The sequence below is a fragment of the Cornus florida genome, unplaced genomic scaffold (assembly GCF_030987335.1).
Source record: "Cornus florida cultivar Cherokee Brave unplaced genomic scaffold, ASM3098733v1 CherokeeBrave_3.0.0_Hap2_Chr01, whole genome shotgun sequence".
Lineage (NCBI taxonomy): Eukaryota > Viridiplantae > Streptophyta > Magnoliopsida > Cornales > Cornaceae > Cornus > Cornus florida.
The window spans coordinates 117567148-117593884 of record NW_026775571.1 but is presented as its reverse complement, the minus strand read 5'-3'; the positions used below and the strand labels follow the sequence as shown (position 1 = coordinate 117593884).

At 35.7% G+C, this 26737-nt stretch overlaps 3 protein-coding genes across 4 annotated transcripts; 1 reads left to right on the top strand and 2 right to left on the bottom strand.

Moving 5' to 3' along the window:
* Window positions 1–772: 772 nt before the first annotated feature.
* On the bottom strand, window positions 773–7302 carry LOC132266329 (uncharacterized). Of its 2 annotated transcripts, none has more exons than XM_059767186.1 (5): window positions 6404–7302; window positions 3676–3725; window positions 2590–2667; window positions 1501–2122; window positions 773–1389 (listed from the first exon to the last, which is right to left on the bottom strand). In XM_059767186.1, exons 1-5 carry the CDS (start codon window positions 6563–6565, stop codon window positions 862–864), a joined length of 1440 nt encoding a protein of 479 aa, XP_059623169.1. In that variant the 5' UTR covers window positions 6566–7302; the 3' UTR covers window positions 773–861. The 2 variants fall into 2 exon arrangements, with proteins under 2 accessions (XP_059623169.1, XP_059623175.1); XM_059767192.1 differs by having other exon boundaries at window positions 1501–2107; window positions 6404–7301.
* Window positions 7303–9160: 1858 nt separating this feature from the next.
* LOC132266320 (protein STRUBBELIG-RECEPTOR FAMILY 3-like) lies at window positions 9161–17154 on the bottom strand. Its single transcript, XM_059767178.1, has 17 exons — window positions 17060–17154; window positions 16656–16850; window positions 16309–16438; window positions 16153–16224; window positions 15812–15877; window positions 15623–15694; window positions 15447–15518; window positions 15294–15365; window positions 15156–15221; window positions 14952–15017; window positions 13376–13767; window positions 12939–13282; window positions 12161–12432; window positions 11493–11631; window positions 10463–10584; window positions 10155–10311; window positions 9161–9633 (listed from the first exon to the last, which is right to left on the bottom strand). Exons 2-17 carry the CDS (start codon window positions 16753–16755, stop codon window positions 9559–9561), a joined length of 2217 nt encoding a protein of 738 aa, XP_059623161.1. The 5' UTR covers window positions 16756–16850; window positions 17060–17154; the 3' UTR covers window positions 9161–9558.
* Window positions 17155–23818: 6664 nt separating this feature from the next.
* Window positions 23819–25311, top strand: LOC132266311 (uncharacterized). The gene has a single exon (XM_059767169.1). The coding sequence runs from the start codon at window positions 24116–24118 to the stop codon at window positions 24938–24940; it is 825 nt and encodes a 274-aa protein (XP_059623152.1). The 5' UTR covers window positions 23819–24115; the 3' UTR covers window positions 24941–25311.
* Window positions 25312–26737: the final 1426 nt, after the last annotated feature.

Sequence of the window (26737 nt, the reverse complement as noted above, 5' to 3'; positions counted from 1 at the left end):
AAAAGAGGTGCTAGATCATCTCTTCTAAATTTTGGTGATGTAGTGGTGCTGGCAGGATATTTACATTTATTTTCATGTTATGTTTGGCAGTACTAAATTGACACCTTAAATTTAGAATTAGAAGAATTTTAGTACAAATTTTATACTAAACCTCCTCCAATTCCAAATACAGTGCAGAAAACTTCGAACCAAAAAAAAAATATGGGCCTACTGAACTGGATCAGAGAGTCAGAATTGTCAATCTGCACTATCATCTTAATAACTTTTTCCATGTTTCTCTTTCCCAAGAACAAACCCACACACGTGGCTTACTAGTTTTCAAGTTTCCTTGGAAGAATTCAGACCCCTTCCTGTGCCTTGGTCAGTCCTTTAAGGCTAGTACAACACATAACATTGTAGACTGTAGTACAACATACTCATGACAAAGGGTATCGCCATAAATAACGTTGTAATGTAGTTGTTGGACAAGGCAATGTAAAGGCAGAACGACATAGCATAAGAGAGAATCCGAGTTCTCCTCTGAATAGCAATTGTTACAATTTTGTTATTAGACCAACAACGGTAAGGCAACACAGAATTGGAGGGAACAGACAGTTTGTACTCTCATTTTTCAAGAACTAGAATCCAGGAATGTGGCATACTAATCTTACGATCTTAATGACGCACAGCCTCATTAATCTGTACAAGTATTTCTTTTCCTGATCTCTTTTTGTACCTAAACAAAGCCTAACTGATTTGGAAAAAAAATAATAAAAGACTTCTTACACCAAAAGATCATGCAAACGACTCAAATTACCGAAAGAAGAGCCTGGGAATTTCACAAGAAAAAGAAAAATAGAAAGATTAAAAACTACAACAATTTCACCTCCGCCAACGTCTCTTTCTTTCCTTCATTGGAATTTTAGGTCGTCGATTAGATGTTGTAAGTGCAACCTTCGCTGCCCGACTGAAGCCTTTGTTTGCCATCATCAAAGACACCATTAAAGGAGTGGAATCAGCAACACTTGGTTTCTTACATCCTTGTTGAGTTCCAGCAGTGACATTCTCAGCAATGAGAACATGTGCTGACAATTTGCGTTTATAAGGGCGAATGCTCCGAGGTTTCACAGGAAGGTTACACATTGATGATATAGAGAAGATGACAGAGGCTGCTTTGTTGCCAGAATCCTTGTAATGCTGCTGATATTCTTTTGTGACATGATCTCTCAGTAATAATGCGGACTTGTATTCACGTGTTCTTCTGGAATAAAAGACCAGTGCATTGTTTGCAAGCAAAAGCAGATCTCGGAAGAGTTCTTTGACTGACACGATGGAGCAGTTGGCAATTCTTGATCTTATGGTGTCAAAATCCAAGTGCTGCCGGATTATTTTCTTGTACCTTGCTCTCTTCTGTTATAGAACATTGTTTATGAGATTTTTTCCACAAATAACTACTATGGTTGCCTAACTGCAATATAGAGATGATAAAATGGCGAAGCATCTTATATTGTCAATCATTACCTGGCTATCAAGCCGACGTCGAAAGACCAAGGCGTATTCATTCTTTGCAATAGAATCAAATATCAACATCAAATCAACATTTCCAACCCCACTTGAACCTTTATTGTGATCATTTACACCAGAAGACCTGACCGTCTGACCACAGTCACTGATAGAATTTTCCTTGCATTGAGAGTCAATTAAAACATTGGTTGAACCCAAATTCTCACTGTCTCCAATGCTCCCTTCTTTGGACTCCCTATTACAATCCTTCCTTTTTCTCTTCCCTCTCCTCTTCCGAAAAGTCCCTTCTTGTTCATTGCTAATCTGTACCAGTTTATCAACGCTTGAAAGTTTTTCTTGCTCCATAGGCTCTGAAGCATCGGGCGTTGCATCCATCTCTGCAGCTGATGCTGTTGCAGGAAAAGGATATTCAGAGGACCAGTTCCTGGTATCCTGCGTGAAACTGCCAGCAGATAGTCCATCCTTAGATGTCTCTTTACCAAAAGATTCTGCTCCTGCTGATTTTAGTGAAGGTGCAGGAAATTCAGTCTGGCTAAAGCCACAATCAACCCGACTATAATATCCTTTCTCAGACTTAAGACTTCCAAGCTTTGACTCAAGAGACCTGAAACAGTACGAACTAAGTAAAACAATTCATCAATGAAATAGTGAATCCTGCAAGGCTAAAAAAGATGCATGGTTCAATACAGGAACATTAGCAAATCAATAGGACTTCCATGCCATGGGTCAAATAATTAAAGATTGAGCATGTGGCAATTATGGGAATCTGCACATCAGATACATCCTCTTTTTTAAACGGTAACCTCATGATTCCTATAATTGTTCTGCTGTAAAACTAGAAGCTACAATCTGCTTATTTTAGTGGCTTCATTGAGCTCTCTCCCAAATTCAAGGAAGAGTTAGAATGCATCAAAATCACCATAATTGTTCTTAGAAAACAGAGGCGGATGCAGACTGGTCATAAAATAATAATTGTTCTTAGAAAACAGAGGCGGATACAGATTGGTCATAAAATAATAACTAAACGATCAATGGGGTTCTACATTGCAATAACAACGTGAACGAAAAGATAAAATATAGACTCACCCAATCAAATCTTCAGATTTTTCCAATTCTTGCCTCAATTCAGCCACTCGTTGTTTTCGTAGCTCTTCAAACCAAGCTCTAAGGAGTGAAACATTAAGGTATATGAATGAGAGATTTGTCAGTCAAAGGTTCATTTCTGAACATAGTTGTCCGAAAAACACTAAACCCGAAGCTGATTATGCTTAATCTTCATTAAACAAAACAAACCAAAAATAATAACTTGTAGTAGTAGCAATGAAATTTTCCAAACCCCGAGTTTTCAAAATCTATTCTAAAAAAGGATGATGTGTGAAACAGAAATCAACATACATAAAGAGATTCTTTTTTCATAAGCATGCACAGAAACGCTTCTGAATTGAGACTTGAACCGTGCCCTTTCAAATGTGAGAGGAGACACCAGTCAAGCTAACAGCTGCTGGTATAAATAACAAAAAATAAATAAATAAATCTTCAAAATCCATCCTAATCTTTCAAGAGCACATATATACTCATAGCTAGCTGAAATGCAAAAGATTCGGGAAGAAAGGGGGAAAAGTGAGAAGAAAAATAAGATACTGTTGTGAATAAAATGGGCTAAAATCTCAATATAGTTTTGATAAACAAGGAGGATAGTGCTTTTGGCAAAATTAGATGCTCCACTAATTGTGTTGATGAAAATAAAAAAGAATGAATCCTGGTTACAACTGGCCACAGCATGTGTTTGGTACATGGTTCAGCAAACTTTGAAATTAATCTTGATAAGGCAAAAACCTCAAGCACATTTGGCACTTGATTTTAAAACAAAACAGTAAGTGGACTTTTAGGCAAGCCCACCATTTCGACTTTGGAGCAAAATACCCCTTCCGCATATCATACTTCCAACAAAATAAGTCAGTCTTACAACACCTTATTTAAAGCCTATACTGTTGAGGCAGTGTTGTACTACATACTAGTGTAGACATTGAACTAAAACCCCACATTAGCACTACATATGTATCTTTAGGATACTAAGAGTCATTTAAGAAAAAAGAGAGTAAGAGTAAAGCCCATAAAATAAGTTTTCCATTCACATTAATTAACTTACAAAAAATAAACAGTTCTACTCACGTGCACCCAGCATATCGTTGTTGCAAGTCCTCGTACTTGGATTTACAAGCCTGGGATCATATAAAACTTTGTCACTTCTAATGTAAAATATCATGTAACCACCAAAATTTAATCAAATAACACCTTTGATTAACACACGTCAATGCAAGAAAAACTACAATGTGACTTTTATAAAGAATGCATAAATATACAGGCAGTGCAACTGACCATAATAAGCTACTGGCTAACAGAGTTGAGTGATTGGTGATTCGCTAATGGATAAAACCAAGGTTAAATATAGACCAAACAAATATTTGTTTAATGTCTTTATCCTTACATAGTTAAGCCCTAAAAGGGAGGAGCATTGCATTAAGTTATTTGACAGGCAGCATAAAACCTCCGTCAAACCCCTGTAAAAATTAACTACTGAGAAAATTCAAGTGAACACCAAGATGGTTGTGTTCTCATACATAATTAGATATATAGTGTGTGAAACTGAAATTATGACCCTAGAAGTATAGCAGGATTCATGCAGATAACCTCATAAAAGTTGGAACGAGACTGAATTAATAATCACAATTCAGAATTATGGGTAATGTTTGGGACTCGCCTTTGTGAATTAAGAATTACAATACGCATTAAGAGAGATGCATAAACTAAATATTAAGAGATACTCAAAAACTAAAGTTTGCTTGTTTTATCATAAACTCAGGAATATATTAGAGATCCCAAAATCATTTGAAATATTGCGAATATGGTAATAGCGGTGTTTTTTCAAACAATTGTGTGTTTAAACACCCATCAAAGTCCCTACATTTCAGTAAGATGAAACATGCAAGTCAGGAGACTAAGGCATTGTTTGTTAACCTCAATAAATTGCTGAAACTTGTGATGCACGTTGGTGAGCAGTAGATAATGCATTAGTCTTCACTTTAAAAGGAGCATTTTGGTGCTATTTGATGGCAAATTTAAGAAAATTGGTACTTTCTATTTTCTATATCCAGAAGCCATTCCATTGATCAAATGTCCTGGTTAATTGTGCAAATAAATATTAATTAAAAAATTACAGAAAAGAGTCTGAATTCTAAGTCAAAGAGACCTCACTTTTTAGTGAAATTTACATCTGCAAAATGAGATGTGCTTTAAAGTTTGCTTTTTAAATATCATTTCTTAAATTACTAGCAGGATTGGAGTAAGATTGACAAAATGGAGACCGGCTAGTGGAAAACTATGTGATTTAAAAAAAATAACCAATAAGTTCAAAGGGAAATTTTATAGAAGGGTCATTAGGCCAGCTATCTTGTGTGGGGCAGAGTGCTAGGCTCTAAGAATGAAACAAGAGCAATGCATTCAGGTATCTGAATTAAGAATCTTGAGCTGATGATAGGGGTGACTAGAAGATATAGGCTTATTAATCACAATGTGAGAGACATACTAGGAATAGCCCCACTAGTGTGATAAAACAAAAGAAAGTAGGTTACCTGATTTGGACACATACAAAAAAAATTCACCTTATCACTAAGGTACACCATTAACCAAAGTGGACACTAGATTGCAATGGTGTGCAGGTAATTGGAAATAATAATTTTTATAGAACGAGCAATAAAGTGATCCATGCCGTCCACTTTTGAATAAATGCACTCCAATTCTAAATAAAATGACATATTGTCTTTAACTTCATAATAAAAAGAAGGAAAATGGTAAAGTCCCAATCGATTTTTAAACACCACTGATGTGGCAATCGTTGAACCAAACACTTTAAAATGAGACTATCATTATTGTGCCTCCGGTGTAATAAAGTTGTGGCCAGTGCTATACCCATTTGGCGAGTGAAGGATGTCCGTATGGGACTCGCCGCATCGCGGGCCGCACGTCCTGGCAATTTTAAAACCCTCGCCATAGGTAGTGAGTGAATAGCCATCCAATGGGCTCCACTTCTCATGAATCCATCACCCTCCCGTGTGTGCGTGTCTATATCTATATTATCAAAATCCCTCTCTCCCTCGCCATAGGTAGCCAGTGAATAGCCATCCAATGGGCTCCACTTCTCATGAATCCATCACCCTCCCGTGTGTGCGTGTCTATATCTATATTATCAAAATCCCTCTCTCTGACTAATAAAAAATAATAATAAAAGTGGCCAGCCCATACCGTGGCCAGCAACATTGGAGACTATTCCTTTGGGTTCTCATTGGAGTAGTCAAAATCACCGATTCCAACCTTTTGAAAGAAAAAAAAAATTAGTGGTGCAAAACATTCTAAAGTTACCAAATAGGTAATAATCCAACAGGCACGTACCCACCTCTCCAAAGGAAAGATGTGTGAGTTTGCTTATCCTTCCAAAAACGAAAAAACAAAAAACAAAATTATTGCCTATCAACTATCAAAAGACATGTTAGTAACTACCCCACTCATGTTTGTCATGGTTAATAGATATTTGTCATGAAAAATACATCACACGTGTCTGCGAGTTACACGAGAATGGCATAAATATATCCTAACGGCATTTACTCATTCCCTAGACCCCACAAAATCTATATCAATAACCAAACATAATACAATTATTTCCTAACAAAATCAAATTAACATAAACAAAAGTCAACATAACAAAATGTAAAAAATGTAAAAACATAGAAACATTAGATAAGAAGAATAAAGCAACAATACCATGGGCTTGTGTCTCAATCGATATATCCCAGTAATAGAAACAAACATACATGCTTATATATATCAATATATGTATATATACCTCGGGAGTGAATCTGCACTGGTGGAGGGTTCGGGCTCGGAGCTCCGAAGCCACGGCCGACCAGTCTTGGTTACCGTGCCTGAGAACAGCGCCCCCGAGGATAAGCTCTTCCCACGTGCCCCACCTGCCCCTCGCCACCACCATCCTCGTCTCCGCCCCCATCACAACCCTCCACGTGTACGTCGACGATTCGACCAACACCTACTTTTTCTATTATTATGCGCACCCGGATTAGAACGAACAAACACACCCACCTTTTCTATATCGTATCCTTCACCTTCTTTTCTTGCGCACCCGGCTCACGTTAGCGAACACCATTCCTCTCAAGGAAAAACCAATTGGAGAAGAACCACCCTGTTTGCTTGCGAAGAAAATTACAAGAAGATAAGAAATATACCAATACCACCTTCTGAGAAAGTAAAACCGAGTTTGGGAGTAGTATCGGTGGTATTATGGACGCGAGTAAGACAGAGAAACGTAGTTTTTGAATAAGAAGCGGTGGTTTTGAGGGAGAAAATGGTGGTTTTGGAATTAAAATGTGGTTTGGATGGTGGTTTTGGCGTATTTTCCTTTTCTTTTTCTTTTTTTTGGTATTAATTTTGGGGTATGTTTTGATGTACAAGTATGCGTGAGAAAAGGGGTTGACGGGTTCTATTACTATTCAGGTCGAAATAAAATCAATTAATTAAGAAGAAGAAGACGATTAGGTATGTACAGAGAGAGACAAACGTGGACGATGATGAAAGACAAAACACATATATATGTGTGTGTGTGTGTGTGTTTGATTTTCCTGGAAAATCTCTATTGTCCTCCCTCTTTCTCTCTCCACTTTCTCGTTCTCTATGCTGTTGGACAGCGGTATTGCTTGCCCTTTTGTTCCATCCTAGCAATAATCGCGTATATATCCCTTGTAAATTCGTGAAATGACAAATGTGCCCCCATGACTTTTTGTATTCCCTTGTCTCACATATTCAACTTATATGGGACAACTTGATGCAATGGGACATTTCACGGGTCTCTGAATCATTTTGTTTTCTAAATTTGGACCAGGTTAAAATTTCATTCAAGTCTTGTAGGCTTGAATTGCACAATCAAATTCCTAATCTTATAGTCACCATCTTGTTAACATGAAATAACACTTGACCGCCATCACATCTAATAAATTATGCATGAGGGTCCAAATAAAATTTGAAACTTATTTTTATTTTATTTTTTTAATTATTAACAAAAATATTTGTACATACACTACTCACATCCATTTTGTTCTTTTAAAAATTAGAATCTTTAACATTCATTTAGAAAAGCAAAAAAAGATATCACCGACCACAAAATTTTTGAATCTTATAAACTTTATAATATATTACATTTAAAAAATATTTCTAAACAATAAATGTAACGTGTTAAAAATTGTAGACCACAGTAAATAGTTAGACTTTTAACTTAGACAGACTCTTGCAATTCCTCATACCATTTAAATGGTGGGATCCCCAAGAGTGGGGTATACTTAACTTTTCATTTGATGTATTATGTATTTGAAGTATTGGACAGAAATTTTTAGTCAACCTTAACAAGCACGGCGTTGGGCTATGCAATTAGAATGGACCGAAATGAGAGAAAGTTCTTGCCACATTCTTAACGGTTAAGTTTTAAGAAATTAACCCGTTCATCCTCACAAGTTAAGTCACATCGAGTAAAAATAAAAATGAGCGCGAAAGCATACGATGATTTGAGAGCATCATGATTAAGTAATAAATAATAAGAATTTGAACAAAAATGTGCACGAAGCGTGAAAACAAGAACACGCTCGTAAAAGTGACATTTATTGAAAAGGATTGTGTGACTTATGTCACTATTCTCACGACACCTGTTGAGAATGATTGTGTAACTTAAGTAACAATTTGTGTTATTCTCATTTAAAAGATGTGAAATACACAAAAGTTAGTCAGTGGCCCAACCATGTTATGTTAGTATAAATGAAAGTGTAGGTGTATGAATACTGAATACTAACTATAAATAAACAAAAGTTAAGACAGCTACAAATTATTTAACATAAAATAAACTAGTATTTAAAGATTATAGCAAAAATAAAAATAAAAATAAAATTAGGATTGTTATAATTGCTTTATGAATTATTGCAGTTTTAGTAACATTACTATGTTTTAGCTCAACTCAGCTAAGCATTTATCTGGTAAATCTTTATTTGCGAAGATTATCAAAAGTTACCTATTTATTAGTTGTATCACACTCTCACAAATACAACAGTTCGAACTTTTATCACCACATCAAGCAATGAAATGGAATCAAACCATATTTCTTTGAAACAGGTAATATAAAGGAGAGCTTTAAAACAAGTACTTGGCTGATGAAATTCAACATATTTCATACTCAAATTCAAACAATAAATAATCAAAATACACATATGTTATGTTTGGTAGTACTGAATCCGCTGCTTAGATATTTAATTAAAAAAAATTTAATCCCAAATCTAAGACGCCAATTTGAACCGCCAAACACAACAATGATATATTTGATCACAAGCTACTGCTGTTTAAATCTGCTTAAATTTTGTTCATCCTTAGTTTAACACTAAGCTTTACCAAGATTCTGGGAACAATTTTGGTTAGTTGAGAAAAATCAAGTTAGTTCTGCAACTGCCACATACAAATGTTGTAGAACATTTGCTGTGCAATATAAAAACAAAAGAGAAGAAGTACACGACAAGAGAACACACAACACTAGTCCATAACATGAGTCACATTTGCAAAACCACATTTGGTTATTACATTTATAAGAAATAATCATACATCGCAACAATTACACAATTTGATTAAGATATATAAAATAATGAAAACCCATCATAGTTCAAGTAAAGCTGTTAAAAAACGAACCCTATTCGAACAGGTTTAGGGAGCAGGCGACGCCAATAATATTTTGTTGCAGGTTGATTTCAAATCTAAACTAATGTTCACCAAAAAAAAAAAATTTAATTAATTTATAATAATAAATAAATAATCAGTATATTCATGCACCTATTTTGTACAAAATATTTTCTCAAGGACCTAGGAGAACAAACTTTGAACCATTGCACCCTCAACCATATTTAACATCTCCAATGCTCATTTTCTTGATTAAGTTAATCCCCATCCACCTCTTTCTCAGGGATCTCTCTGAATCGTGTGCAAGAGGTTCTGGACAATTTCAGACATCGGCGGCCTGAATTCTGGCTCAGCCTGCCAAAGGAAAAAGAAAGGATTGACATGAGGTATATGGTTTTCTCCAGGTAAAGCAATGAAATAAAGAAAAGAAAAAAAGTGTCATGCACATCTCTTTTCATTAACTTGCGACTGGACTAATATACAAGAATACATTAAACTCTACTGGGGCTAAATCTTAATTATTCTCTCTCATGAGTCATGACTTGCATTTTGTCTAGTTATGTGTCAAAACATGTCCTTTCACAGTTAATTTACCAAAAAAATAATTTAAAAAAAAAAAAAAATCCCCCCATAGTCAGTAGAATACCAAATATTCCCATAATGGTTTTCGATGAAATGGACACAGTATTCCTAAAAGTAGGGTTATATGTTGAAATGACCACTTTTGCAAGGGCGAAAAAAACTTTGACTAGCGAAACCATGCCATCGATGTTAGTTATTCAGAGGTCCACAAAATGTCTGTCTCATATAGAACTTCCTAAACGGGTACTTACAAAACATGGGAAAAGAAAAAAACTTCGCAAAAGAAGACTCACCTGGACACACAGAGAAATTATATCGGCAAAACGAGATAAAGACTTAGATGGATACATCCCATTTAGAGAAGGGTCAACCATCCTTGATAATGCATTTATGTCGTGAAGCTGAGGAATTGCCCATCTAACCAGAAATTGCTCTCCTCGAGGTCGTGAGCTGGACATTAGATTTTACATTAGTTCTGCAGTTTTATCCACAACAGACGGTTGATTTTGGCATAATTTGGATTCAGTTCGTTGAGAAATGGCAGCTGTGAACAGAACTACGCTGATTGCTAAAACATGTTCCCCTGGAAGAGATAACTAACCTGTCATAGGATTTTCGCCCTGTGAGAAGTTCCAACATAACAACTCCAAAGCTGTAGGTATCACTCTGATAATTGTAGTTTCCACACTCGAGTTCTGGGGCACCATAACCATGACCTTGCAACTAATAATGAACAGGTATCAGCAAAAACTATGAGGAACTAAAATTCAATTCAAACTGGCAGTTCAATATGGACATTTTGTAGCACGCCTATAATTCAAATAGTATCCTATTACCGTTCCACATAAAATTTGTTTCTCTTACCATTAAATTCAGTGTTTTTCTGAGTATAGTGAGTGAAAGTTTATAAACTACTAAATTAATAGATTAATGCATTACTAAACATAATTGGTCTTTAACATTAACATCTTTTAACTGAAAGTCAGCAACAAAACTGACTCATATGAGCAAAAACAAGAACACTTTTCAAAATAAGTTCCAACAATACTGCGTCGAAAAGGAAAACTCAACTACTGAGTCGTCAGTTTTAAGTCAGTGTATGAAAGCATGAAGAACGAGTTCCGAGCATATAGAAAGAGAATCTATAAATTATTTCTTCTTTAAAAAAAAAAAAAAAAGGGACATGCATGATGCAGTTGATATGCAAAACAACTATGGATGCAGAAGAACGCTACCCCACTTTCTATTCCATGCAAGAGACAAAGATGAAGGAATAACCAACATTTGATGAATGCCAACAAAGATCACCAGTAACAAAAATTAGATTAGAAATTTATGCAAGATTTTGATCATTTTTTCATGCAACATAACAAAGATCAACCTCAAAAATAAGGAATTGCAAAGATCATCAATCCTCAAAAATAAAAAAATTAGATGAACAATCCCGAAAGAGAGACCTAAAAATTAGATATATAAGCTGACAGAAAAAAAAAAACTATGGCCTATCATTTAAACTCATCAAAGCGGCTAAATCAAGGAAAAAATAATTATTTTTAAGTTACAAGCTCAAGCAATTATCTTTAAAACAATTAATAGCCAATAGGATTTGAAGATCTCATGACAATGGTCACCTGACTTGCAGAGTTGGATGTTATTAGAGGAGCCAAACCACAATCTGAGACATGTACTGCAAGCTCATCATCAAGGAGAATATTGGCAGACTTGAAGTTCCGGTGCACAATGGGTGGTTGACAAACCTCATGCAGATACCTTTGCCAAAAAGCAAAAAGCAAAAAGCAAAATCCTCAGCTTCCAAAAAGATTATTGATTACAATAAAGAAGCATAAGATCTTTTGTTTGGCATGCTTTGCACAAGTATACAAACAACCAAAATAAGCATTAGGGTCTGAGATTCCATTCCATCCACAATGAGGGTTATACTAGGGGAACAGGAAGACCAAAGTTAACGTAAGTAGAGTTAGTATAAAAAGATATGATAGCATGTGGACTGACTGAGACTATGGCCTTAAATAGAGCCGAATGGAAACATGGGATTCATATAGCCAACCCCAAGTAATTGTTAAAATGCTTGGTGGTGGTATGTCTGAGTTTCCATTCCGCCAGGTCCAAATAGAGGATCAGAAATGCTATCATATGCAAAACAAAGCAGCGTTAATGATATCTAAACCTCCCAATCCAGAAAGAATGTTCTTTTAATTTAGTATCCAATTCCATCAGAGATACTGAATAAATGGGTGGTAAGATTTGGTGAGTCAGGGGAGTTGGCTGCTCTACTTACTCTAGGGCCTTTGCAGCTCCAAGTGCCAAGCGGATACGAGTATTCCATGAAAGTTTTTTGTGGACTTCATCATCCATATGCAGTGCTTCGTGAAGTGTCCCATTGTTGCAATACGAATAGACAAGTAACCGTTGCCCATGCTCAGCACAGTAACCCATGAGCTCAACAACATTAGCATGTCGAAGTTTAGAGATACCAGAGACTAGTTCAAGAAAATCTTCATCACTCAGCTGCCTGGAAGCTGCAGTATCCAGTTTCTTAACGGCCAGTAGCTAAAGATTGAAAAACAAAATAGATAAATAAGTCAAAAGAAACAATGCAACATAGAGGCAATATATGGGACCACTTATTATAAGAAAGTAATGTGTTATGGTATGTACATTGTCAAGTGTTAAAAATGTCATGTTACATAAACATACCCATATTTACCATTAGACAACTATTTAAAGAGACTTGGAGAAAATTTAGACCAAGTGTACAGACTTCTTCCAATACATAATTCTGAATTTGTCTTATTTATTACATCAAACGTCTCAAACCAGGAGGTAGGATCATATAGAGAAACAATTAAATAATTGCAGGATCAAAGAGGTGGGATTATATTTTAAGCTAATCTTTGTGACAGAGGCAAGTTTATGAGGAATCGCAGTAAGAAGAGCATTCAATTAGCAAGAAATAAAAATCATTATTTACAAAAAGAGACACTAATAGACATGAGGAATCACTCTATCGAAGTTGTCCCAAAAAATCAGTCCATTTGAATCCAGAAGAACCTTACCTTCCCACCTGGAAGCTCAGCCCTATAAACAGTGCCAATCATGCCTCCTCCAACAAGATTTTCCTGAGAAAAGCTGTTTGTATACTGTTGAAGAAATGCAATGGTGAAGGACTTTACAGAATTTAAACTCTTAGTTGAATGTCTTTTCAACGTTATAGGGGGAGATGGGGATGGAGGCGGCAGAACATTTGCATTATTTCCCATCATATCTATCACATGATCCTCCTTACGTATTGAACTTGTAGCCACTCCTTTAAGATCTATATCCCATTCATCATCTGGCTTTAATCTTAAACTGCTTTTTCCATATCCAGCTGGTGGCCTTAAAACTGCCTCTTTTGAAACTGTTCAGAAATCTCAAGAGGCCATTTGTCAAAGAAACCAACAACAAACTGGAAAAACTGCAAGTCTTAATAATCAAGACAAAAATGACGTACCTTCCCCTGTATGGTTGTAGGGTTTTAGCGAAGATTCATTACGCCTAGGCTTCTCCTTTGGGGCATTATATGCACCCATTTCATGCCTTTTGTCAATTTTATTGGATGCTTGGCTTCCTTTACAGCATCCTGACATAAAAAGGCATGCTCCTAATGCAATTACCATAAATAGTAGAGACCCTGCAATAGCAATCCATGTGACCCTTTTAGCTGTAAAGAACTTTCCTCCTCTTGTAGAATTTGATATTTTGGGAGCAGATGGTCCTTTTGCTGATGTTCCCGGAGTAAATCCCGAAGTTAATACAGGGGGGAGAGCTTCAGAAGGGGATGGTGAAGGTGCTGAAGCAGGAGGTGATGGGATAATTGTAGTGTTGAAGGGGTTTCCACTTCTTCTGTAGAACATATGTTAATGTTAGTAAAAGGAACAAGAATAATTAACAGACAATACAAGCTTACCTCCATGCCATGACATATATTTCAATTAACAATAGCATTATACCAAGCTGACCGCTGTTTCATATCTAGAGTTTATGATACTAAAACTATTAATGTTATCCTTCTTGTTCTTCTTCGAAGAAACAATGTATGTGCAATGTATTAAGCCTGCCACGAAATTTGAAAATTAAGCACCAGAGCTTCCATTCTAACATGGTTTTATTAATAAAAATTAGTAAGGAAAAAAATCACAAGGTAGCAAGTTAGCAACTGTGTATGGAAAATTCAATCTTGATAAAATTTCTAATAATGCAAAGAAGGTTTTGAGTGATTAACAGGGCAACTCGGACAACATAAGACATAACCATGAACATCAAATTAAGCAGAAAGAGAGAGGAGTTGACATTCTCAACATCCCTCGGTGATATATCATTTATCAAGTTCAAAAGTTCTATGAATCTCAACTGCTCTCAAATTATTTGTTAAGATATAGAAAATGGATGAAGAATTTAATTAAGATAAAGAAAAATTAAAAAAAAACAATTGCAGTTTACTTATAACTGTTGTCTATCCACAAAGTGCCCATACCCTAGCAAATAAACAGCACGGTACAGATGAGCAATTAAAAATGTCAAATTTTGGTGAGCTAAATGGTAAAATACATACCAAAGACAGAGGAAGGTAAATAAATTGAGAGTCAAATCATGACTTCCTCCAGCACGGCCAAGGTCTTAAAATTTGATCATCAATTGAAACTTCTATATATGACTCTTTCCAGGTTTTTGTGTCCTATACCCGATATTTTCAGTAGATGAACCACTATTCGTAAAAAAGCATCATGCCAGTGTAAAACATAGAAATTCAAATATTTTGTCATCAATTTCTTATGCTCTAATTATGAGACCTTGATCTCATTCCGCTCAACTCATTAGAAAGATGACTTTATTTTCCTGCACAATAATATTCATTTCCCAATAAAATTCTAAACATGTTCAAAGAACAAAGGGATCAAGGAAAGCATTTAACATATCAAGTTTCTTGGCCTGGCAAAATAATTTTAAGTATTCATGTAGAAAATCCATGCCATGAAAATTCCACATAGAAACATTCTTCTAAACTATAAAATTATCGATGTCTTCACCTGAAATTCGGAATACCGAGCAACTTCTCGGGTATAGGTCCAGAAAATAGGTTATTCTCTATGTTCCTATGCAACAAGTTGTAAAACATAACAATTAGTACTTTTAAACTCGGAATTTAAATTAAAACTTTCAGACACTATTTTAAATTAAGAATGATAAATTTTGATGGAAGCTTGAGGTCAAAATGCAAGAAAGAAGAGTACAAATCTCTTAGGGGAAGATCTTGTAAAACATCAAGGGTCCCAACAAATTGATTGTTCTGCAAGTGCCTGCATCCAACGAACAGATGTAATTCATGAAGACAAGTAATGTGTAACATTAAGATTCTTTATTATACTCACAATAAATAGAGAGATGACAAATTCTCCATCGATGGTGGCAGTTGACCACTCAAATTGTTACCAGACAGATCCCTGCGATATGATAAACAATCAAAACCAAACTAATCTAAGTAAACATTAAAAAATCCATCCAAATTGACAGGGAATGCCTACAAATTTGTCAAACCCGTAAGCTGTTGGAAGGCGTCTGGTAATTCTCCACTTAAATGGTTATCATTAAGCGACCTAATGGAAATAACAGCCATGATTTAAATTAAGAAACAAATAGAGAATGTGATAATATCTCAGCAACTTAAAATTGAGATGACCACAAGTTTACTAGGACTTACAGGTCTGACAACTGACCCAATGAAGACAACATAGCCGGGATACTTCCTGTGAACTGGTTGTCTGAAAGAAAACTATGATCGACAAAAAGAACATACATGACTTAAATAAGGTAATGAGCATAATACGAATGTACAAAAATAAGGTAATACCTAACTAAATCATGGATTAAAAACAAAGAACAAACATACAAGCTCCTGATAGTAACGGGCAAATTGGATGGAACACTACCAGCAATGTGGTTGTTGCTGAGATCTCTGCTTCCAAATACCACAAAAACTAATTAGACTTCAGTACAGAAACACAGAAAGCTTAATATATGTAGAGAGATATGTGGATATATAACTCAAGATATTCATGATGATCAGCATATGAAAATTAATACTCCCACTTCTATAGACTCGTATACATGACACCTATTATTAGACTAGCTTAGCATTGGGGCTTTCTCATAAACCACATTTAATTTACAACCTCAGTCCATATGAAGGTAAATTCAATTATATGTATATATTTGCAAAATGACACTTACATTTGTATGATAGAAGCAAAGTCTCCCAAGTTGTCACTCAGTACACCCCCTATATTTGCGCCAGGGAGAACTCTGCCAACCCAAATAGCTCAGATAATCAGACTATAGAATTAGAACTCAAAAGTGAATATCACATCTCAAAAGGGGTTACCGTACATTCCGGTTATGTTGGCATTTACACAAAGTATCCCTTGCCAACCTTCTGCGCATGGGTCTCCCCCCAGGGGAACCCACCCAGGAAGAGGTGGGAAGCCCAGAGAAGCATATAAACTATTTGCTGCAGAAACTGTAAAATCAAATTAAGGCAGTTACTATAAACTTCATATACATTAGTCCAGAGTGCAACTAAAGACACCCAAATAAAGAGTGGACAAATTTAAATTCTACCAAAAAAAATTAATAGATACATACATATATCAAAATGAACATTAATCGATACATATATAAAAACATATATCAAAATGGAAACAAAAACTATAAGAATTGGAGTATTTATGCTTTACCATCACGAGGGTCGGTAAGTCCATGGCAAAATGGCGCAACAAAAATTGCCATCAGCCCAATGAAAGTCCTCACATATATCTCCCAATTCACACAACCCATCTCCAAACTCCAACGGTAGCCAACCCAGTACTTTTAACTTTCTTCGCTTTACTTCTATAAACTTCTTTTTTTCTCAAACAATCTACAACAAAGTCCTACAAGATCCAATTTTGAAAGCCAAAAAGAGAGAAAATATTGAATGAAATCAAAACCCACATAGAAACAAAGAAGAACGTAGCAACGCACAAACAAACAGAACTCGGGACACTTCAGCGCAAAATCAACTAAAGCAGCAACAAGAAACGGAGATATATAAGTAAAAGGAGAGTTGCTGAATGGAACTGAGAGAAAAGAAAACCCTAACCTTCGACGGAATTACAGTGATGAAAGAATCGCAAAGCGTCGTTACGCAGACACTTTATGGAAAGTTGGTACTGTGTATTTCCATTCCATCTTTCCTTTTCAAAAGAAATATATAGGGTCATTAAATTCTTAAATCGGAATCATATTATATATTTAATCATGCACATTAAGTAACAAATGTATAAAACAATCTATTTATTCAAATTCACAAATTGTACCGTTGGCCGTCTCTTCAGTCCTTGGATTGGACTTTTCCACTTTTGGTCTGTTGCTGGGCCCATGAGTTGGATGATGACCCAGTGGCCTGTGCCACAATTATTGTAGCTCTCCTTTTCTTCTTTGTCCATTTCAAATAGGGATTCGCGGGCCATACATACATCCAATGGTATAATTTCTCCTCTTTTATACATGGGATGGGTCGAGATGATGAGTCGTCCGAATCTTATATTAAATAATTTGTAAAATATTTGTGAGTACTTTTCAAAAATAAAATTCCCGTCCCATATGCACTAATTAACATACTTGATATGAATATACAAAGTGTATCATTGTTCTAGATTTAGATTAAAGTGTAATTGAATGATATACCCTTTTTAATCATTTTCAGTATCTTCATCTCACTAGTTGATTAGGACTGCCTACTGTCACTAAACAAAAACTATCAAGTGTGTGTGTTGGGGAAATAAAGAAACTTAAGCTTCAAGTGATGATTTAGATGACACAATCGGTCATGCACATTTCAGTATTGACCAATGCGCGTCCTTTTTGACGTAATTATCACCAAACAAACCAATCAATAGCAACATTTGCAGTTAAAAAGCAATGGACTATAGACATGAATGTGCAATTGTGCACCTCCCAACGCCACGTGGCATGATCTCATTTTCTCATTAGTCAGCTTTTTTTTTTTCTTTTTTTTTTTTTGGTCAAAATCACTAGTCAGCTTTAAGAAGTGTGCAATTAACGGAAGAAAGACCTTGAACAAGGTTGGAAATATAAATTAACAGATATGATGGGAGGTTGGTTACTCAATTATTGGTTAAGAGCTGTTAGAGAGGTAAAGAGTAGACACTTTATTTCTTTTGGATTAAGCCAATAGATAGTCTATAAGAAAAGCCAACCATGACAAATGATTGACTTAGTGTATTTAAACCCAAAAAAAATTTTGTCCAAGTGAAAAAAGCAATTTTGGGAATAAAAATTATATGGGAAATAGCCCAGCATTGTACAAGCCTCCCCAAAGGAAAGATGAGTGTTGGAGGTAGAAATGTCCATACTTGCTTAACTTTCCAAAAATAAAATGCTAAATAGTTTTATATAAATTAATACTCCCTCTGTTCCAATTTAAGTGTCGCTTTTGGGGAGTATAATTTTTAAGGATATGCATTGTTTCCTAGAAAGTTACAAACTTACCCTTTTAAATTTTGAATATTCAAATTTTAAATTCCAAAAACATATATGAAAATATGTAAAACATATTGTTTGAAAAAAAAAAAATGAACAATTATTTTGGGACAATTCAAAAAGAAAAGATAGACACTTTTGTGGAACTGGGCCAAACAGTTATCAAGTCCAATTGTCCTAAATCCTACCTCACACCAACCCAAACAACCTAAAGTCCAGTTGATGGGGCTGGGTTAATCTGGGTTTGGATCAGACTTGGTCCAATGATACTGACTCTGAGCCCAAATTTAGCCAAAAGCCCTAACACATCAACCATTCACCGGGCCAAATCCCAATTTCCCAACCCAGCCAATCTCTTTTTTGTTCATTGCTAATGTTCTCTTTACGAAGCAAGAAATACACTTAATATTTATTTATTTTTATCTGTTAAAAAAATAGAATTTCCTAATTTTTCCTTAAATTAAATACTCAATACAATATTTAATAAAATAAATAGGAGACTGACTATTGTTGAATATTCCAGATAAAAGTCAGAATATAGTTCTTATGGTGGGTTAACAAAACGTACTTGAAATCACTAATGATTCAATTCGAAATGAAACATAAGTTAATCCAAATTTTACAAAAACATGTTTGAAATCATTGATGATTCAATTCAAAATAAAACAGAATTTAATCCAAATTTTACAATGCAATGGTTGTTATTCATATACTAACTGGACTTATCATTTCTTTTTTTTGGGGTCAAAATCAACGGAAGCAATATAATTCGTCACTTTTATGAGAAATGATAATAGCAACGTTAATTTTTTTAAAAATAAAATAAAAAGAATTTTATTGTAAATTTAAATTAGATGTACTAATTACGTAGACAACTTTTAAAATTTATGAATATGATAAATGTGCAAAGCAAATAAAACATTTTTAGAATTAGAAAGATTGTGACATCGAATTTGAAGGATATAAAGTGGTTGCATCGAATTGGATGCATGTATTATACTATAAAACATTTATGCTTATAGGAGAAAATAATAGTACTACGTATACGTTTGTGTATGTCTGCATGCATACATCCAAAATTGACATCCATCTTGGACTGTGTGAATGCAGAGTTTTTGTTTTGTGCCTTCTGGTCCCATGGTAGATATGATAGCTGAAGCCTGAAATTTGCGACAAGTCCATAGCCTTGTGTTCGTCATTATTTAAAGGGTTAATTATAATGACACCTACTGAGATTTGTTATAATAACATTCATACGTAAGTTAAACGTTTTTTTGAACAATAACATCCTCTAACAAAATATGGAGCCAAACGGACCCTTAAAAGGTTTGAAAAAACAAAATTGCCTATCAATATTTAACTAATTTTAATTATAAAATATTATATTTTTAAAATGACACTTTTGCCTTTCTACCAATCTCTTCTAAACCCATCGATCCGGCCCCCTCTCTCTTCACCCACCGCCATCATCTCCTTAACCACAGCCACCACCACTTACCCTCAACCACATCCTGCAGCCACCATCTCCTCAACCACATCCCGCCGTCACTTTTCTTCAACCACAACCACCGCCACTGTCTCTCTCCTCGCATCGGTGACTGCACAATATCACATCTCTTATCATCACCACCATGCTTGATCTATGCAAAACAAACAGAGGAGCAACCCACAGATCAATCCAGATCCATGATTAATTCGGATCCATTTGCATCATGAGACCGTGGTCGGAGGTTACGACGGAGGTGGTGGTGGTATCACCAGAATCAACTGAATCAAATTCATTTGATTCCTTTGTGCGATTTGAAATCTCGCTTGAATCTACTTCGGGAAGCAAAAGGCTCAGAGCACTTTGTTCTGGCCACATCAATATATGTGAGTCGATATATTTATATCGTCTGTAACTTCTATATATATATATATAATATCTTCATATTGGCAGAGACCCAGCCCAGATCACGTAACTTCTATATATATATATATATATATATATTGGCAGAGCAAATGGCGTAACCTCTCTCTCTATAAATATATATATATAATATCTCCATACAGATCGTGCAAAATGAGTTCTATAGTATATATATATATATATGTCAGGTTATGTATTGTTCATGTTAAATCGCACAATCTGCAACTTGAAATCAGGATTTTACATGCGTACTTCTCGTTGCTCCAGAAATGGATTTGCTTTAAAAGATAAACCTATATGTGTGTGTGTGTGTGTGTGTGTGTGAATTTCAACTCTCAATATTTTCTTCTTGAATGCAATTACAACTTTTCATAGTTTTCTTCTTAAATGCAATTATTAATGGAATTCCATGAAAGTTAGAATCATGTTCTAATCAGTGAAGCTTATACATAAATGACTTAGATGTTTGGTAAAGGAAAAGACATATGCAACCAAACCAGAACGCCTAATTAGTGTTAGAGAGTAGACAAAATGATTCTAATCTTGGCAATCAAAAAAACTAATAAATAAAACATCTGATTTGTAAGCCATATGTGATAGTATTTTCCTTTATAATTTTTCTCAGCTTTCTCGGCAACCATGCAAGGGTTTTAGAATAGAGAACACACGAAATTCACCTTGAGAAAACCTTCCGCTATCTTGCGAACGAGATCTTTGGGGAATCCATCTATATATATACATATGTCAGGTTATATATTGTTCATATTTATATATAAAGAGATGTGAGAGAGGTTATTTTGGACATTTCAAGTTTATTAGAATAGGTAATTTAGTAATTTTGCTATTCAAAAGTGTCATTTCATAAGTCAAAGGGCACTTGGGTCATTTTATCACATGTCAACCCCTCAATGAGTGTCTTTGTCAAAGGCAGCAAAGCTTAAAGGATGTCATTGTTCAAAAGTGGACTAATTTGTATATGACTGTCAATAAGATAAACTTTAAGGAGTGTCATTGTAATTAACCCTTCATTAAAACTCTGCACCCAACATTGCAAACATTTATTGGTGGTTGTTTTCTTTCTCTTTTTATGTTTTATTATTATTATTAAATTAAATTTTAGTCTGACTATAATTTATTTTTCTGTTTTTTCCTTCTACTTTAATGTGCATTGTACGTGTAGTATTAAAGATTTAATTGTGTGTCTCTGTTTCACACTTTTGACACTCCATTTCATAGGCAGTATTGTTATAATAATTATAGAATCTAAATGCAAATCAAGGGTACAACTATGTTTAAACCACTTCAACAATTTAATAAATAAGCTGACCAACCTCACTGATGATGACACCATACCACCATGGTCCAAGGGAATTCCCGCTCATTGGACTCACAACTCACAGCTGTTACACCATGTGACTCTTACCTTAATCTTAACAATGCCCACTTAATTGCAAATCAACTATTAAAATGTTTATCAGTACATCAAGGGATACATCAGTTATATCGAATGTCATCACATAAACATTAGTGAATAGTCATATCTGAATGAATGAAGATTCAGTTCCGTTCTATGAAAGTTTAATAATATTATGTTGTATTCTATCATCCACACATTTAAAAGTCTAATAATATTATGTTATGCAATACTGAATGACTCAATCATTCACGTAAAAGTTTAATAATATTATGTTATGCAATATTCAATAATTGCGATCATTCACACATATAAGTGATCGTAATTATCAATTATGTTTTTTTTACACTTACGAGTAATCAAGACACTTCACTTTGCAATAATAGGAGAGAATCCATCCGAACACTCCACTCTTTTAAATCCCATCCAATTTCATGGTTTTATATTATTGGGTAAACGAATGCAATTTCATGGTTGGAAGAGTGTAACAGACAAATTAGGGATATGATGACGTGAGGTTGATATTGAAGATAGAATCGTACGAATACCAGATCATTTGAATGATCAATCAGTACTCTCTACCACAAGTCTACGTCCTTTATGGAGTACAGTAATTATTGAATCACAGTCTGCACAAGGTTGTGTTAACGTCCACGAAAAACAAAATTAAATTCTGCAACAAAATGATAGGACACATGTCACAAGACGTTTAAAAAGTACAATTAAACCAAACTCACTGGGGATAAAAGGAAATATATATATATATACAGCCCCTCTTTTTTGCACGAACCAAATGGATCATAAATAATTAGACAAATTGCATAAACCACCCTTCAGGTTTTTAATTTATACATCAAAATAAAATATGGACCAATATTTTGGTCAACAACCCTTGTAATTTCATTGACTCATCACACGTCCTTCAATCCTCCTTCAATCCAAAGTGATGCGTCAAAGCAGTGGGGATTCAAACAAAAATAAACTTTTGTTCATTATGCAAATTGAAATTACATAATTAACCAGACAAAAGTACCCTTTGCCTAATTGAATCACGTGACCCCACTTTTCTTCTTTCATGGACATCACATTTCGTCTCTCTAGTTTCTCTCTCTAACAACAATGGAGTCCGAGTTCTCTCCCGCACCAACACAATCTCTCTCCATCGATTTCTCTCTCCTCTGCAATGCCTCCACCAATCGCCGCCACCACTATTTTACACAGACCTCCCCTGAGGTATTCAATCATTCCACTCAACTCTCAAATTCATCTATATCTACAAACACGTGTGTGTGTATATGTGGTTCAACTTATTCTTTCAGTTTTCGTATTTTTATCTTGTGGCTCTGCTTGCTAGTGGGGATGTGTTGGCTTTAGTTTTGTTCTCTGCAATCGGAAGTTTCAGTCATGGTGGTAGACTGAATATATATCTCTCTCACTCTCTATATAATACAGCAGTGGACTGGGTGTGGTGGACCCGAGACGACGGTGGTGGGTGGTGGTTCCCTTGAGACTTGTCTGCTAATATAGAAATCAACTTCAATTTTGTTGTCTATGGTTTCAAATCTGGTTTTTTTTTTTTTTTTTTTTTTTGCAACAATGCATTAATTTGGGTCCATCATTGTCTTCAAAAATTACTTATATATGTGTGTATATGTATATATTAGATGTATATGCACAGATCTTCATCCTATGGGTGACAAGAGTAAGAAAAAAGAATGAGACAGCCTTTTCCCACCAACCAAAATGAGTTGCAAGTACAAGGGGAAATGGCTTTATGTACTAGGAAGGGCAAAAATGTAACTTAACAATACCAAATTAACTCATTCTCAATTTTTCTCTGACTTAGCCTAAGGTCATACAGGTAAATTTATGTTGATTCACTAAGGTCAATTGCTTAATTAGAACCTTCTTGTGATATCGGCTACTTCTATGTTGATATATGAATTGAAGACCTGAAGGGTGGTTTATGTAATTTGTCCTAAATAATTAGACTAAAAATTGAGGACTCAGATGAAAAATAAATAGTATACTTTTTGAGGGGCAGTACCGCGAAACATGTTCATTTTAATTCATTTTCTCCCTCTCACCTCCCCAAACTCTCTCTCTCTCTCTCTCTCACACACACTGTTTATAAGACTGTTTCAGATACCTCCCAATATTTTATTCTACCTCCATTGACCTCGAAAGCATTCTCAAGTCTTTGCATTTTTCACTGCTCTTTCCTTATTCTCAGTCACTCACTCAATTCCACCATAAAGCAATGTAACATTGAAAACTCAATTTCTGAATCACTAATATACATATATATCTGTAGTACATGTAGAACTGAAATGGGTTGTTGTGCCAGCACCACCAACAAAGCAGCTTCAGTTTCTCGCAACAATCGGCGTTCGCTGGCGGCGAGATCTCACAGCTCCCATTACAGCAGAGCACCACCACTTCCGTTTTTGGAGGAAGAGACCGTGAAGGAAGTGCTCTCCGAGACTCCAACTCCAAAACCTTCCCTCCCAAAGAAGATCGAAGACGAAGAGAAGAAGATCAACGAACCTAAACTTGCTCTGCACAAAGTCCAAGAAGAGGACGATTACAACAATGTCGACAAGAAACCTTTAAGGGTTAATGCAGAAGAGATCTCTGAGATCTGTAGCTTAAGCGAAAGCGTGTCGACGACGACAGTTACGGAGAAGAGAGAAGACGATGACGGCGAGGTTCGGCAGAGGGTGAACAGGTCGCCGGCGAAGTTCAGAAACCGGTCCTTTTCCGGTGTTTTGTCGGGGAAGGGAGATGGGGCAGTGGGAAAGTCACCGGTGAGAAGGTCCGAGCCAGCACCGGGCCGGGTCAGGCCCAGGCCCAGGCCCACCAAAGAAGGGCGCGTTTTGAAGACAGACCGACAGAGGATGGACTCGGGAGACAGTTTCCACCGGAGGCCAAGGTCACCGGCTACTTGTTCAGACACCGGCGGGAAACGGCCCGGTTTGGGTCGTACCCCATCGGGTAGGAGATCATCGGGTAACTCTCCAGCTCGGGTTAGATCCAACATTCCTGAGAGGACCCGGAAAATGGAGGAGACGAAGGCGGAGAGTAAGTCGCCACCGACGACGAACGAGTTACTTGAAAACCCACTTGTGTCCTTGGAATGCTTCATCTTCCTCTAGAGGTATAATATGGTTGGTGTCGTAATTGTAGGTCAATTGTAGGTCAATTTAGTGCTAGGCACGTCCTTTTGTCTTCATCTCATGTAGATAAAAGTCAAAAGGTAAATTTTGGGGAAGACAAGTTGTCTGCTCCTCAAATTCCAAGTTTACCCTTCTAGATAGTACAGTATGTATTTCTAGCATGTTGTGTCCCACTGCATATTTGGATTCGCAATCGGCAATGGCATCAGTGGACCTCTGTTTACTCGATTGCTTCCGCATGGTGACTTTTAATTGTACCTTTAAATCTGTAACTATATTAGACCTATTTATGTATCTATCTGTATACATACATATATGTATGTGTATATATGTGTGTGTTTTGTTTGCCTTGTTCATGAGACAGCAACTTTGAATCTGCATTTGGTTAGATAAGATCTAGAACTCACGGAAGGTGCAGGAAAAAGAATTTGGAACGCAAAAAAGGAGATTCTTCGCCAAAGTGCACTGTTTTATTGTATTTTAAAACTTTCTACAAATATTATTAGGATGCCAATTAAGAAACCATCACGAAACAGGACAAAAATATCACACAAAAGATGAAAACAAGATTGTGATCCCGAACCAAATTCGAGTCACATCATCACATAAATGTGTATTCTAAAATTATTTTTGTAAGTTATTCATCTTAATCAAATAAATGCATGAAAATTTATTTTCTTTTTATGAACTTCATTTTCTATTATTTTTACTTTTCAATATGAACAGAATTTAAGGAAAAAAAAAAATAGTCAGACGAAGGAAGGTTTATACTTATCAAAATTAGTATGAGATCTCAATAATAATATGAAAATAATAGTTTGTTGGTGTGACGTTCAATCAATGAATTTGATGACTCATAAGAATGCGTTATGGAGCATTGTTGAAACAGTGAAAGCCTCCTAGAAGGGAAAGGGAAATATGGATGGATGTCACATTTATGTTGAGCCAGCTGGTTTTGATAATGAAGGGGTATGTATTGTCTTGACAAAGTTCCATCCATTTCTTTTGATAAGTGACAGGAAAGGGGGTCACACGAGTAATGCTTATACCTACTACCATCTCAATCTTTCAACAAAAAAAAAAAAAAAAGCCCCAAAATTGATGATGAAAAGTGATGGAAACGTTTGAAATTTGAGCGCAAGTACTTCTATCACACAAATAGTTTCAAGCCACTGCCTCAAATACAAATGCAGTATAAGCGTGTGTGATTTTTGAGCTCATCGGCTCGGGCAAGTTGCTTAAACACGTGGAGTGTTCATAAAAACAGGCTTGTGTAGGTTTGTATGAATTTATGAATATAAACTTGTTTGATTAAGCGAGTCAAGTTGAACCAAATTCAAAGTTTTTTAAAATAATGATGAGTCCAACCCGAACTCAGCGTTTTGAACTAGCCAAAATTCCGACCTAAACCCACAAACGAACAGATTGAACTAAAAACAAACCTAAAGCTCGACTTGGTTAGACTCATTTGCAGTGCGAATGTCTTTACAAAGAGGGGAATTGTGGGCAATTATGTATCCTGTTGTGCAATTGAATTTTGGGCACGGGGAGAGAGCCGGGAAATCCTGTTTGTAGCCGTTGGGACTAGTGGACAGAATTCTGCAGTGGTCCAGTTTCTATACATACAGCAGTTCGTTTAGTCGTTTGGACTGATTATTCCCCGTTTCCAAACAAACTGTTCGCACAGTTTTTGTTCCCTACGCCGGTCGATGGACTCTTCGCGGGCGTGCCAGAGTATTTGTACAAAATACCCAAAATATGTAATTGAACACCAGC